The 16,651-nt window shown below is 41.7% G+C and overlaps 1 protein-coding gene across 1 annotated transcript in view; it reads left to right on the plus strand.

The window, feature by feature from the left end:
• Window positions 1-16,651, plus strand: part of LOC139273871 (fasciculation and elongation protein zeta-2-like) — a 276,060-nt gene that overhangs the window by 234,431 nt on the left and 24,978 nt on the right. The window contains exons 8-9 of the mRNA XM_070890947.1: window positions 3,361-3,629; window positions 7,179-7,259. Of these exons, the coding sequence (XP_070747048.1) occupies window positions 3,361-3,629; window positions 7,179-7,259 (350 nt within the window). The remainder of the gene's footprint in view (window positions 1-3,360; window positions 3,630-7,178; window positions 7,260-16,651) is intronic.

Below are 16,651 nucleotides of genomic sequence, written 5' to 3' on the forward strand. Positions count from 1 at the left end.
ACCACAAGGGGTACAGATTCTATACTGATAACTCTGCCAGCAAGATAAAACAAATCTGCAAACTTTGGTCTTGCTTATGAAAGCAGATTTCTTTTTAAAATTCAAATGTTGGAAACTGGCCTGTTGGATGCTAACTTTAAAAATTTGTGGTATTAAAGGAAAGCAATTAGCTGAAAGTTTGAGGGAGTTAAATTGTGAGTGGTTTTCAAAGTAGATTTATGGAACTGAAGGCGAGTGGAAAATAAATGTTCGGTGTATTTGGATAACCGAGTAAGAGGACCAGTGTAAATACAGGGAGTTGACACGTGGTTATTGCTGTCCTATGATCCAAATTACAGTAGTACCAAATGTAAAAGCATCCATTTTATTTGTGCATAGACTAAATTAGTGGACGGCATCTGATCTTTACATTCAATTTTGCACGTTTTCAGCAATGTTTACAGTTGTTTTATGCAGAGTTGAGATTTGCGGGGAGAAATTACAGTTGCGAGGCGAAAGTTCCTGCACCAGGGGCGGAAGTCCCATCCCGCAAACTATATTGGGCTTACCGTCCCCGACAGGAAGTGGAGCGCAAAATATCGCACGCCACTTCCTGTCAGGGTGGGAGCGGGGCGCAAAGGTACGGGACGCAGTGGGACACGTAGCACTGGCGGATAGACAAGGCCCTTCCATTAAAGGGGAGGACCCAGCTGCCGACTCTTCGATAGGGAGACGGGGCCATCGATGGACCACCAGGGAGCGGGGTGCCATGTCAATAGCTCGGCACACATGCGGAGTGCCGGGCTGTAAGATCGTGGCACGGACCCCATGATCTGCACAGAAGAAGGCCGCGACCGGTAAGTTGGCCATTAATTTTTTTACTGCCGCACCTCCCCTTTACTTTTCGCCCTGCGAGCGGCCTACAGCATCACGAGGTGGTACCAAATTTTCGCTCCGGAGTGAAAACGGGTCACTGCGCACAGAGATGACGTTGTCTCTGGCACAACAGTGCGGGGCACTATTGGTTACCGTCGCCGCCAAACTCCTGTGGAATTTCGTTGGTGTCGGTAGCAGTGCCATTCCCGGGAAAAATGTTGTTTGCGCCCGTTCGCGCCCCCCAGGGGCGTTATCGCGAGGCACAAACAACCTGAATTTTTCCCCCTTGCTGTTCGATGCGTTTTAGTGTTTATATATCTGCAATCCTTCCACATTTAAACGTCTTGAAAGGGAGCTGAAATTTCATAATGTTTGGCAGACTTTAATCTTTGGGGTGAAAGAAGTGAATGGCTGCTTCTTTCCATAGCAAACTAGTTGGCAATGAGTAGTGTTTTTCTGATATGTCTGCACAATTTGCAAGTCTGTTTAGTCATTTAGTGTATTAATCACAGCAGATGATTTACTGTGAAAGATTACAAATTCTGGTTGGATTAAAGAATGCATGCCTTTCTATAGCATGTTATCACATTGAAACATGTCAAAGCACTTCACACAATGAATTATTTTTGAAGTTCATTGACTATTATGCAATACATCATAGGCATTAAGAAGGATATTGGCCCAGGGCTGTCAGATTGTTCAATCTGCTAGTCTCCATTACAACTCCTTACTGTTGGGGAAGTTTAATCCAATGCTTTGAACCTGTTCATGTCCAGACTCCACCCAATCTTTTTGACTGCAGCAGATCAAGTACAGTTGAGTGACCATGTGGGAATTTAATTTTAATGTTATTATAACCTGATGTAATTCATTGGGATAAATTGCTCCTCAGATCACTTCAGAACTCTACAGAGTGCTGTAAATCTACTATAGACCACTGATGAGAGCTGGGAAACCTGGTCGGGACCAATGCCCGTGAACCGCCCAGAGGATGTGGATATCCATATGTCTGAGCTATTCCGCCGGACAGTACATTCTTCATTTCAGCTCATTTTAGTAAACAGTAATGCTATGTAAATTAATACTCTTCACAGCTGATTTTAGCAGTAGATGGAGTCAGCACAGGCAGGTTGTGTGGGTTTGTGCATCTGTGTGTGTATAAAACAGTATGGAATCTACCGTTTTCACTAATTAAATAGCATCCTTTTTATTTTGGGCTTATAATCTTCTCTTCCTTCGCTAAATTGCATGTATTCTATTGGCTAAAATATCCAGGGCTAGATTTTCCACTCATTCGAAGCCCATGGGAGAAAAATCTAGCCTTTCTTCTAAATGTCTCAAACTATAGCAAAGGCATAAGTAGTCCATTCAGTGATTCCGCTTTTACAAGAAAGGAAGAGAGAAGAGGTTTTACATGATTATAGATGGAACATAATGAAGATCCATTCGAAACACTCCTGTTCAGATGCCTCTGCTCCTGATAATGAAAGGGTATCTTCAGTCACACTTAGTACAGACTACATGAAATAATGAATAAATAAAGCAGATGCCCGCACCCCTGAAATCAGGCTTTGTGGGGCGAGGGAAGGGATGAAAAAGACACAGCATGTATCTTCTGTTGTCTAGAGGGCTCAATCTATTAGTTTTACTCTTTGTTGAGCAGCTGGGACAAAGATGAAAGGAAATAGAAAAAAGCTCCATTGGGAAATTAAGTGTGCAATTTGCTCATATATTAATATGATAGGTAAGCATTATTTTTATTTGTATCTAAGTATGTGAGGACATCAAGGGTAAAATTTTATTTTACTTTAGATCACATAAATCATTGCATTAAATTTACATAAACTAAGGAAAATAAATTGCAGTAAACAGTACTACCTCCACCACTTGCCAAATGGATGGATGAGCATTCCTCATAGAATCATAGAAATTTACAGCACGGAAGGAGGCCATTTTGGCCCATCGTGTCCGCGCCGGCCGACCAAGAGCTATCCAGCCTCAACTGAAGATACCCTTTCATTATCTGGAGTGGAGGCATCTGAACAGTAGAGTTTCGAATGGATCTTCACTATGTTCCATCTATAATCATGCAAAACCTCTTCTCTCTTCCTTTCTAGTAAAATTGCACACTCATCCATATGTACCTCTTGGTTTTGTGATTAGACAAATAATTAGGTGTTAATCGTATTTCTTGGTACTTGATCAGTAAGTTCTGAGAGGATGCAGTTGATACTTAGATTACAGTTTGTTGAATGGAAGGTCATCAAGTAGCTCTTGTTCAACTTGAAGGTAATCGTTTGCTTTCCCTTAACCTTAATGGATGACTGTGGATGATAGCTATTTCCCCTAATGTTAATTAATAATTTGATAATGCAAAGACAAATTTACTTGATCTTCCAAATAGTCAATACTCTTGGATTCTGTGAGCGGCCATAGAATTCTTTATTCTCTTTATTGTAAATTTCACTTGACCTTTCAAATATTTCTGTTCAACCATTTTTTCAGGTGTGAAGAGATTGCCCATGGCTGAATTAAATGAGCTTCTGGAGGAGATTGAGACTGCAATAAAAGACTACTCGGAGGAGCTGATTCAACAGCTAGCCTTGCGTGACGAGCTGGAGTTTGAAAAAGAGGTGAAAAACAGCTTCATCTCCATACTCATTGAGGTCCAAAACAAACAGAAGGAGCACAGGGAAATGATGAAGAAGAAAAAGAAACAGAAGAATGGAAGCCCACAAAATGGAAAGCAGGAGAAAAGTCACATGCCGGGAACGGTGAGTCAAGGTTGGATTACCACAGGAGCAAATCTCCCAGCATTATCTGTGATTCGTGTCTGTTATTTTAATTCAAATAATATTACATCAGCAAACTATTTGGCAAGAGTGTGAGGCAATTTTATTCAATTTATTTGTGGAAGGAATGTTATTGAGGAACAAAATTAAAGGGAGGTAATTAATCACATCCAGCATTATCAGAGAGCATAGCTTTATTGTGGCATGTTGTAGAGTAGTTCTCTCTCTACTGCAAGGACAGTCTCTTGAGGGAGGGGCAGGAGAAAAAACAGTAATTTAAAATTTCATGGCTAGAGCTGTTTGATCTAATGCAGGGGAGATGTTTCTATCCTATTAGTTGACTGCAAGCTGTCAGAGATGTGCTTTCTGGCACTTCCTCCAACAGAATAATAATGAGAGCAGGAAATATAAATATAACTACATGTTTTTGCTATTGATTTTATCAAATGCTCTCACCGTCGCAACTCCCATTTTAATGTTCCGACATGGGTAACTTTAAGAATATGCAACTCCTACATTAAATCAGTTGTGCTGTCAGATTCTATCCCTTTAATGTTTTGTATGTAGCCAGGCTGACAGCTAAGGAGATAAAAGTTTATTTATAGGACCAGGACTCAAATCAAATGATTTTCTTCTTTATGTTTGGGGAACGAATACCCAGATGAAGATAATGATAAGTGTGCGTCTGCTTCTAGTAGATATTGTTCCACAGGTGCTGGGGCTCCCAGTGTGCTGAAGGCCACCGCCACCGCCCCCCCATTTACACTGCATGGCAATGAAGTTGTCTGTGCATAATCTTACTCACCCAGAGTCCTTTAAAAAGTCATAGTGATAAATCTGATTTTCTGGCCATGAACCTTTCTCCATGTTGTCCTACAGATTAGCATTGCAAAAGCTATACGGATCTTTTGTTAGTCACATCAATGACCACTAACACAGGGAAACCAAGACCCACATGTATTTTTCTTGCACTGAGCAAATTCAGTGGATTAACATGTCAGAAATTAGCAGTATGTGGTGGAAAAACCTTTTGGGCTCTTTTCCCCAAAATCACTTTTAATAAGTTGTCCCTGGTGTCAGTGACTTTGTATAATGAGCCACTCAATGGTTCAGAGGCTAGTTGCTGAGGTTTACAGAAGCAAAAGATCCACGATTCCATCCTGGGCTGAGTTAGCATCAAATAGGATTCAAAATTCACCAAATCTTTGCGTGTTGTTTTGCAAATATCCTAGTCCTCAGTGAGCGCTTAGCTTTTTGGCAAAGCTTTTTGAACAATGGTTTAAAAAGAACAGATTTTTTTGGAAGGAGAAAGGCTAACTTCATAACAGTGCATGTGAACACTGCTACATCCCTACATTAAAGTGAGGATGTTGTTATTATGCTATGGTACCTTTTTTATTTTTCAAGTGATTTTTAGATTAGTATTTTACAGACAGAATCACTTAATTTAGTGATTTAAGATGCATTGTCCCAGTGCAATTTTCTCCTGTCTGGTTTGACATCATCAAAAAAATTACTTCTCAAAGGCAGCATCCTTGCCTGTTAACTTGCCAAAATGCAGATAGTTTCCTTCTATGTCTTTCTAAAATGAAAAAAGACCAGCTCAAATCATAGATCTGATTCAAATCATAGATCTCTTTTCCCCACTGTTCCTTTCATGTAATGCTTTTTTAATTTCTTCTCCCTGTCTTGGCGTGCTGGGTGTTTCATCTTTACAGCCTGTAGAGAACTGACAAAATTCACTCGACCAAGGCGATCTGATTTGAATGAGAGCACTGCTGGGATTCAAATTTAGGACTTTAATTGGAGATTTAAGCTTCAACTACTTGATTTCTATTTTGCTGTGGGATATCCGTCATCCATTAAGTTCAGCTGGCTGATGCCCTACAAAGCACAGGATAGGAAATAACTTAGTGGGAGCTTCCAAGTCTATTTCAGATACTGTATATTTGGAAATTAAATTTTTATGTTTACTCTTGCCTTCTTGGGTTTCCCTACTTCACCCCCTTCAACAATAGATAGTAATAACTTTGATAGCAGATAACAGACAATTTACTCCCCTGTGATTTCTACCACCAAGAAGAATATGTTGTGGAAACACCCACCACCCCAAGTTCCTCTCTAAGTCGCACACCATCCTGACTTGAACCTATATCGCTATTGTTTCATTGTTATGGTTCATAATCCTGGAATTTCTTATCCAACACCATTATTAGACACCATCACCACAAGGAATGCAGCAGTTCTAGGAGAAGGTTCACCACCGCTTTCTCAGGGCAATAAATGCAGCCTTGCCCGTGTTGCCCACATCACAAGAATATTTTCTTAAAGCATTCCCAAGCTGGTAGTGATCGTAATGCCATCAAAAGTTACAAGAATAATGCGGTGTAGAGTCAACTGTTTAAACGGTTAACCGTTTGGGTATTGTAAGACCAACAGTTCTTTATTGGGTCTTTCTGGCTGCGGCCAGTTTTCCTGGGGCCGACACAAACACACGACTCTAACAGTAGCAGCACTTTGATGTCGTCATGTGTGTCACTATTCCCTCTGTAGTGATTGTATGATGCAACATCATTGCATCACTACTCCATGCGCGCATCCTGGCAAAATGTCTGTGCCAGTGCAGAACAGTGGGCCCCCACAGTGTAGTCAATTTACATGAAGGTTGGCTGCTTATGACAAACCCACTCGCTCTCCTAAAGCACAGGCTGCAATATCAAAGTGGCTTCTTTTGAGGAGTAAGAGACATCGAGATAGTTGATCACACGTTTAAACATTTTTAAACAAATGGTAGTTGACAGGCCAGAGATTTTCTCTAAAATATATCTTGTACAATCTGTTTTGTCTTAAACTAATTATTTTAAATGTTAACAAGTAATAGCAAATATCAGATTTATCTCTACCAGTTTTACTGTCAGCAGTTCTGTTGCTTTCACATTCTTACAAATTCTTGTTAATAGCCCTGAAAATGTCCAAGGACAGAATTTAGAAAGGAAAGAAAAAGAAATCCTTCAAACTATTTGAATTTTGGTAATGAATGGAAATATTTGGATGTGAAGAATACAGTATTTCGGTATCAAAGTTGGATGTATAAAATGATTTATCTAATTTCTTTCTGGTACAGTCAACATATCTAGGCAAGCTATGAGTTATGATAGGCATTATATCCAAGTGAGGTTAGCTGGACAATTCAGAAGTAGTGTTGCGAGAAATGAGTTGTGACTGGCTATAAAGTGTTGTAGCCATTATTTCTCCACACAAATGCTGCAAAAGTTCTATTTTTAAAAATAAATTGCAAGTCGGGATATATGACATTTGATGGAAGGATTTTAACTGAGGGTTGATATACAACAGGCATTTTTCAACAGTGTAAAGGTGATCTTTTAATGTGCGATAACGGCTTTATGTTTTATGGTTGTTCCTCATCTTGTATCTTCTTGCTCTTGTCCCTGCTGCTGTGTGCTGTTAGTTGCGAGCCTGCGATTTTCATATGCTCTTTCTCTGTCCTTTTTCTGCTTTCTGCTGCTTCAGCGTTTCAGCATGGAGGGACTCTCAAATGTCATTCAGAATGGCTTTCGCCAGACATTTGGAAGCTCAGGTGGTGAAAAACAGGTGCCTTGTATGGTTTATATTTTTATTTCCCTTCCTGTCACCTTTTTTCATGTGGTTACTGCTTGCTTCATTTGTGATCATATGTGGTTTGATGCTATGTAAATTTTAAGTACATAATTTCCCTGTTTAACCAACAAAATTAAAATGCTTTTTAGAGTTGGGCCACACATTAACGTAGAAAAATGCAAGGGGATCTTTCACTTTTTATATATTATTTGCCAACAACGGTGATTGCACGATAGTCTCTTAAAATAGCGAGTATTCATTATGCCATCACAATGAGTCTTGCTTTAGCAATTGCTGGCTCTTCCCTTGATGAATAGAAGATATTCCAGTGATCAGATAATAGCCACCAGGAAATTGCTAGCTGTGTGTATAAGGTACTTTGAGGGTGTCCTTGAAACGTTTCCTCTGCCCACCTGGGGCACACTTGCCGTGTAGGAGTTCTGAGTGGAGCACTTGCTTTGCGAGTCCCGTGTCGGTCATGCGGACAATGTGGCCCATACAATGGAGCTGGTCGATTGTGGTCAGTGCTTCGATGCTGGGGATGTTGGCCTGATCGAGAACACTGACATTGGTGCGTCTGTCCTCCCAGGGGATTTGCAGGATCTTGTGGAGACATCGTTATTGGTATTTCTCCAGCGATTTGAGGTGTCTACTGTATATGGTCCACATCTCTGAGCCATACAGGAGGGCAGGTATCACTACAGCCCCGTAGACCCATAAGCTTGGTGTCAGATTTGAGGGCCTGATCTTCGAACACTCTCTTCCTCGGGCGATCGAAGGCTGCGCTGGCGCACTGGAAGCGGGACCTCATCGTCGACGTCTGCCCTTGCTGGTACAAGACTCCCAAAGCAAGCGCTCAACTCGGAACTCCTACAAGGCAGGCGATCCCCAGGTGGGCAGAGGAACCGTTTTGAGGACATCCTCAAAGCCTCCTTGATAAAGTGCAACATTCCCACCGACACCTGGGAATCCCTGGCCAAAGACTGCCCTAAGTGGAGGAAGAGTATCCGGGAGGGCGCTGAACACCTTGAATCTTGTCGCCGAGAGCATGCAGAAAACAAGTGGAGGGAGTGCGCGGCAAACCAGACTCCCCACACCCTTTCCTTCAACCACTATCTGTCCCACCTGTGACAGAGACTATAGTTCCCATATTGGACTGTACAGTCACCTGAGAACTCACTTTTAGAGTGGAAGCAAGTCTTCCTCGATTTCGAGGGACTGCCTGTGATGATGAGGAACTCAGAACAAACCCGACATCTTGATTTAGAGCAACATATTTTGAGACTTATATATTTTATAAGTCTTGTAAAATTTATTAAGGGAAATTAAACACACCACAGACTACATGAAATGCATTTAAACATTGTTAATCTGGTTGGTTGCCTTTCCATGAAATGGTGCCACCTAGTGGCAAAGAATGCTACATGCCGTGCATAATCTTTTTACTCTTTATTACACATCTCCAAGTTCCCCTCTAAGTCACATACCATCCTGACTTGGACATTTCTTCATCATTGAAGGGTCAAAATCCTGAAACTCCCTAACAGCACTGTGGGATTACCCTCACCACCCGGACTGTAGCAAGAGGAAGGCCAACCTCCACCTTTTCAAGGGCAACTAGGGATGGGCAATAAGTGCTGGCCTTGCTAATGGCACCAATGTCCCCTGATGAATAATTCTTTTTAAAAGGAAGTGCACAAAAGATGGATACTTCTGCAAGGTACTGTAATGGAAGCATAAGACTATTGTGTAACGTGTGCCAGTAAGAAAAAAAGAGCAAAATGAAAATCTTAGCAGTGGGTCAGATTTCTGCAGTGTGTTGCGGTGTTGTATGAAGTGCAAATCTAGCTAATGCCTTTAACGTCATGAAACATCCCAAGGCGCTTGTACTGTGAGATAAAAAATTTGACACCGTGCCACATAAGTAGAACTTAGCGCAGGTGATCAAAAGCTTGGTCAAAGAGGTAGGTTTTAAGGAGCGTCTTGAAGAAGGATAGAGAAGCAGAGAGGTTTAGTCAGGGAGTTACAGAGCTTGGGGCCTAGGCAACAGAAGGTACACCACCAATGATTGAGCGATTATAATCAGGGATGCTCAAGAGGACAGAATTAGAGGGCGCAGACATCTCGAGGGGTTGTGGAGCTGGAGGAGATTACAGAGATAGGGAGGAGCAAAACCATGATCTACATAGCTTATTACCTTGCCTCATAGTCATTTGAGGCCATTTGAACCATTGTATCTGTGCTGGAGCAATCCAAAACTTATTCCCCTTCCCTGCCCTCTAGCGCATCTTTCTATGCTCCATTTATCCATTAAAAGGTGCAGTGGCCTCTGTCTCAACTCCTCTGTGGAAAAGCATTCAATATTTGAAGTGAACTTTGTTGGTAAAGTCTTCTAAAAAGGGAAAGGTTTACAAAAAGTATCATCAGATCCTCAAAGTTGTCCTGAGGTAGCACAACTGGACAGAAACAACATGGATATTAGTTTACCTGATCCACTATCCAAAATTGTCTCCACAATTCAGCCCTAATTCTAGACATAAGAACATAAGAAATAGGAGCAAGAGTAGGCCATACGGCCCCTCGAGTCTGCTCCACCATTTAATACGATTGTGGCTGATCCGATCTTGGATTCAGGCCACTTCCCTGCTCACTCCCCATAACCCCTTATTCCCTTATCGGTTAAGAAACTGTCTATCTCTGTCTTAAATTTATTCAATGACCCAGCTTCCACAGCTCTCTGAGGCAGCGAATTCCACAGATTAACAACCCACTGAGAGAAGAAATTCCTCCCCATCTCAGTTTTAAATGGGCGGCCCCTTATTCTAAGATTATGCCCCCTAGTTCTAGACTCCCCTATCAGTGCAAACATCCTCTCTGAATCCACCTTGTCAAGCCCCCTCATAATCTTATACGTTTCGATAAGATCACCTCTCATTCTTCTGAATTCTAATGAGTAGAGGTCCACCCTACTCAGCCTTTCCTCATAAGTCAACCCCCTCATCTCCAGAATCGAACCGAGTGAACCTTCTCTGAACTGCCTCCAAGTATATCCTTTCTTAAATATGGAGACCAAAACCGCACGCAGTATTCCAGGTATGGCCTCACCAATACCCTGTATAATTGTAGCAAGACTTCTCTGCTTTTATACTCCATCCCCTTTGCAATATAGGCCAAGATTCCATTGTCCTTCCTGATCACTTGCTGTACCTGCATACTATCCTTTTGTGTTTCATGCACCAGGACCCCCAGGTCCTGCTGTACTGCGGCACTTGGCATTTTTTCTCCATTTAAATAATAACTTACTCTTCGATTTTTTTTTTCTGCCGAAGTGCATGACCTCACACTTTCCAACATTATACTCCATCTGCCAAATTTTTGCCCACTCACTTAGCCTGTCTATGTCATTTTAGCAAGTTTTTTGTGTCCTCACACATTGCTTTTCCTCCCATCTTTGTATCGTCAGCAAACTTAGTCCCTTCATGCAAGTTGTTAATATAGATTGGAAATAGACCTTTTGTGACTGTAAACCTTTCGCCATTAGAGAACTGTCAACAAAATCTCTTCCACCCATATTTCCCTATCCTCCCAGTAATGACTCCTCTCCTCCATCCTATCCTTCCATCACAAGCAAATTTTACACAGGCCAATGGAAGATGATATTAGACCATTTGAACAAATCTCTATCCGCACCTTGCATTTACACAAGGATTGTTTGATGAATATTGCGAGCAGGAATCCAAGCTGAGGTTGCCCTTACTTATCTGAAGATACTGAGGTCAATTGTAATCGCCAGATCTGGCTGGACCACATAAATCAGTACTGAGTCCTTCTCTTGTTGCCAAAGCTGCTCCCTCGTCCAGGTTCATCCTGGAATGCAGAGATAACCCCCAGCTTCTTTTCTCTACTGCAAACTGTCTTCTTAAACCCCTCTCCCCTGTACCTCCACCCTCACCTCCAACAACAAGTGCGAGGAGGTCCTGCACTTCTTTGTCACTAAGATTGAGACCATCCGATCAGCTGCCTCTGCCGCTTCCCTCCCTTCCCCTAGCCCACTGGCCCAAACTTCCTCTAAGGTTCCCTCCTGTCCTAATCCTAAATTCGCAACTTCCTCTAGTTTCACTCCTACCTCCCCTCCTACCCTCTCCGAGCTTATCTTGTCCAGGAAACCCACCTCCTGCTCCCTCCATTCTGTTCCCATTAAATTACTGACCCCCCCCCCCAATTTCCCTTCCTGGCTCACATGTTAGCTGATATTGTTAACAGTTCACCTCTGATACTGTACCCCACTCCTTCAAATCTGCCGGCATCACCCCTCTCCTCAAAAAAAAAACACTTTACCCCTCCATCCTTGCATGTTGTTGCCTCTCAAATCTGTACCCATCTTTCCCAGAACTTCATGTTTGAATCCCTCCAATCGTGTTTCTTCCCCTGTCACAGTACAGAAACAGCTTTTATCAAAGTCATAAATTATATCTTATGTGGCTGTGACAAAGGTTAACTATCCCTCCTCATCCAGCCTTTGACATGTTGACCACATCATCCTTCTCCAACGCCTCTCCACCGTCATCCAGCTGGGTGGGACTGCACTCGCCTGGTTCTATTCTTATCCAGTCGTAGCCAGAGAATCACCTGCAATGGCTTCCCTTCCCGGTCCCCTTAGCATCTAGTCTTGGCCCCATCCTATTTCTCACCTACATGCTGCCCCTCGGCGACATCATCCAAAAACACAATCAGTTTCCACATGTATGCTGAGGAAATAGCAGAGGCTTTGACTCATTTTCCAATCCTCTATGACTACAGGTGTGCTGCTGGAGGACTGCTAACATGGTACCTTTGTTTAAAAAGGAAGAAAGGGATAGACCGAGTAATTACAGGCCAGTCAGTCTAACCTCGGTGGTGGAAAAATTAGTGGAAATAATTCTGAGGTACAGGATAAATCTTCATTTAGAAAGACACAGTTTAATGAAGGACAGTCAGCATGGATTTGTTCAGGAAAGGTTGTGTCTGACTAACGTGATTGAATTTTCTGAGGAGATAACAAGGCGGGTCGATGAGGGTAATGCATTTGATGTAGTGTACATGGATTTTAGCATGGCTTTTGATAAGGTCCCACATGGCAGACTGGTCACGAAAGTAAAACCATGGGATCGAGGGCAAAGTGGCAGGTTGGATCCAAAATTGGCTCAGAGGCAGGAAACAAAGGGTAATGGTTGATAGATGTTTTTGTGACTGAAAGGCTGCTTCCAGTGGGGTTCCACCGGGCTCAGTATTAGGTCCCTTGCTTTTTGTGGTATATATCAATGATTTAGACGAATGTAAGGGATATGATTAAGAAGTTTACAGATGATACTATAATCATCTGTGTGGTGGATAATGAAGAAGAAAGCTGTAGATTGCAGAAAGATGTCAATGAACTGGTCAGGTGGGCAGAACAGTGGCAAATGGAATTCAATCCGGAGAAGTGTGAGGTAATGCATTTGGGGAGGGCAAACAACGCAAGGAAATACACATTAAATGGTAGGACACTGAGAAATGTAGAGGAACAAAGTGACCTTGGAGTGCATGTCCACAGATCCCTGAAATTAGCAGGCCAGGTGGATAAGGTGGTTAAGAAGGCATACGGAATACTTACCTTTATTAGCTGAGGCATACAAGAGCAGGGAGGTTATGCTTGAACTGTATAAAACAATAGTTAGACCACAGCTGGAGTATTGCGTGCAGTTCTGGTCACCACATTACAGGAAAGATGTGATTAGAGAGGGTACAGAGGAGATTTACGAGGATGTTGCCTGGACTGGAGAATTTTAGCTATGAAGAAAGATTGGATAGGCTGGGTTTGTTTTTTATGGAACAGAGGAGGCTGAGGGAAGACCTTATTGAGGTGTATAAAATGATGAGGAGCCTAGATAGAGTGGATAGGACAGACCTATTTCCCTTAGCAGAGGGGTCAACAACCAGGAGGCATAGATTTAAAGTAATTAGTAGAGTAGTTTGGGGGGAAATTCTTTCACCCAGAGTGGTGGTGGTCTGGAACCCACTGCCTGAAAGGGTGGTAGAGGCTGGAACCATCGCCACATTTAAAGAGTATTTGGATGTGCACTCGAAGTGCCGTGACCTACAGGGCTACGGACCAAGAGTTGGAAAGTGGGATTAGGCTGGATAACTCTTTGTTGGCCGGCGCGAACACGATGGGCCGAAATAGCCTCCTTCCGTGCTATAAATTTCTATGATTCTATGACACCCAACTCTACCTCACCACCACCTCTCTCGATCCCTCTACTGTCTCAAAATTGTCAGACTGGTTGTCTGACATCCAGTACTGGATGAGCAGAAATATCCTCCAACTAAATATTGGGAAGACTGAAGCTATTGTCTTCGGTCCACAACACAGACTCCGTTCCCTAACCACCGACTCCATCCCTCTCCCTGGAAATTGTCTGGGGCTGAACCAGACTATTCGCAACCTTGGTGTCATATTTGACTCCAAGATGAGATTCTGACCACATATCCACGCTATCACTAAGACCGCCAATTTTTACCTCCGTAACATCGCCCAACTTTGCCCCTGCCTGAGCTCATCTGCTGCTGAAACCTTCATCCATGTCTTTATTACCTCTAGACTTGACTATTCCAACATACTCCTGGCTGGCCTCCCATATTCTACTCTCCGAAAACTTGAGATCATCCAAAACTCTGCTGCCCGTGTCCTAACTCGCACCAAGTCCCGATCACCCATCATCCCTGTGCTCGTGACCTACATTGACTTCTGGTTAAGCAAAGCCTTGATTTATAAAATTCTCATCATTATCTCAAATCCCTCCATGGCCTCGCCCCTCCCTATCTCTGATCTCCTCTGCCCTGCAACCCTCCTATATATCTGCACTCCTCCAATTCTGGCCTCTTGAGCCGTCCCGATTTTAATTGCTCCACCATTGGGGACTGTGCCTTCAGCTGCCAAGGCCCTAAGCTCTGAAATTTCCTCTGTAAACCTCTCTGCCTACTCTTTTCTCGTTTTAAGATACTCCTTAAAACCCATCTCTTTGATCAAGCTCTTGATCATCTACCATAATATCTCTTTATGTGGCTCGGTGTCAAATTTTGTTTGATAACGCCCCATTCAAGACATTATATAAATACAAGTTGTTGTTGTTTCTTAATTGTTTCAATTGATACATCACAATTCTTTTCAGATTATATCACATTCATATAAAGATAACAAAACCAGTGATCTTGTGTTTAGGTGAGGTTAGGTAACGACAATATTCAGCATAACTGGCAATGAAAAACATTAACACTTTGCAAAAATGCTCTGCTTGAATCATTATTTTTTCATAAATGGACATGAATGTGAAAGTGATCTGGCAAAGTAGGAATTCTGTGTTTTGAAGAGGATTATGTTTTGATCGGGTATCCCCAGGAGAACATTCCAGCAGCATTGTGCATTATGTGGCATTACACGGGTTATTTGCTTATTTGGGAAATATTGAAATAATCTTCATCCTCAAATTTTACCAAAGGATGTTGAGTCAAAAAATCTTGAAGTTGATATTTCATTTTATAAAAGGAATTCTAAAGCATTTGACAAGAAATGCACCTTTATTTCCTGGAGTTTAGCAAATTAATATTTATTATTGGACTAACATCAGTATGTGGGAAAACTAGCAATGAATGTATTGGTCAGTCCTGATGTCACTGTGCACTGTTTACGAGCTTAAAGATGATTCCTACAAAAAGGAAGCAAAACACAAGTTGGTTTAATGTATATTAAACATTGTCCCACATGTAGCTCAACAATCTGATGCCTCAATTAAACCTGCCAATACTTTAGTGCAGTGCTAAGTGTGCTTCGTGGGCCATCTTTTTGGATGAGACAATAAACTAAGGCCTCCTCTGCCTATTAAGTGGCTGTAAAAGATACTATGGAACTATTTGAAGACAAGTAGGGAGTTATCCCAATGTCCTGGCTAACTTTGATCCTCAAAAACAGATTATTGGGTAATTTATCTCATTTGCTGTTTCTGGGACCTCCTTGTTTTTGGACATCGCCCCTGAATGACCTAGCTCTAATATTAAGGTTATGTCCCCTTGTTCTGGACTCTCTTCAACCTGAGGAAATAGTTTCGTTCTACCCTATCAACTCATTTAATCATCTTAAGTACCTCAATTAGATCACCCCTTAATCTTTTATATTCAAGGAAATACAAGCCTAGTCTATGCAATCTCCTCATAATAGCTCTGATACCATTTGGGTCCCTCCAAGGCCAATATATCCTTCCTTTGGTTCGGTGCCCAGAGCTGAACGTAGTACTCCAGATGAAACTAACCAGAGTTTTATATAACTGTAACATAACTTCTGAGCCTGTTGATATAAATTCAATCTAGAAAGAGGTAGTCTCTCATTTGGGACCACATGGATATAGACCTATTGAGGTAGTGCGACTATTTCAGGATTTACAAAGTGATGACTTGACCTTCTCCAGATGGCGTTTTGTCCCCAACAACTTGAATACAAGTGAAACCACCTTTTGACACTGCAGTTAATTAGTGTAACATGCATGATTTAGGGGTTTAAATAATTAACTATTGTCATTTCTACCTACTCCTATCTGCTAGCAGCTCAAATAAATGACACAAGTACCCATGTCAAATACTTCAGATGAAGTACTGTGATCAGTTCCCCATGTCTAGATAAAAGTGCAGGTGTAGCAGAATTTAATTACTCAATTTTCTTTCCTGTAGTTGCATGCAGATTGCTCAAACAGATTTAACTGGGAATGTATGTTTTAGATCTACACCATGTGCCATCAATATGCATTCTTATCCTAAGTACAAGACATGTAAGTGGGATGCCAATTTATAGAGACAATCCATTGGGAACTGATTTTCCCTTGCCATATTTCCATGGACAAATCCACTGATTTAGGTGGTTAGGTGGGATAAGGGCTATTTAGTCTTGGTCAAATATTGTGATTTTTCAGCTCCGTTTGTTTGCATACTGGCAGATCAGTTTTCGGTTAAATTCTCAGCATTTAAGAATTTGAGGCACAATTCCACAGGTTTTAATAAGAAATAAACAGAATCTTTCTATAACTGTAAATACTGTACTACTTTTCAATCTTCTAAACTAAACTGATCACACCTCATTCTGTTATTATGTCTCTGTTTGTAAGGGCTGTACAAATTCATCCATCTTCTTATTTCATGGTTTGCTCAGTGTAGAGGAATGCATCCTCTAAGAATGTTGTCTGTCTGTTATTGTGCTCTTCAGGTGTAACAACAACTGTGATATATGGTAGTTATTTATCTGCATGTTTGGTGAGTTTTGAAGGTTTTGACATTTAATGTTGCCAGCATAGGAGTAAAAAGCATGTAATGGTGCAATTGAG

The sequence above is a fragment of the Pristiophorus japonicus genome, chromosome 9 (genome assembly GCF_044704955.1).
Source record: "Pristiophorus japonicus isolate sPriJap1 chromosome 9, sPriJap1.hap1, whole genome shotgun sequence".
Taxonomy (NCBI): domain Eukaryota; kingdom Metazoa; phylum Chordata; class Chondrichthyes; family Pristiophoridae; genus Pristiophorus; species Pristiophorus japonicus.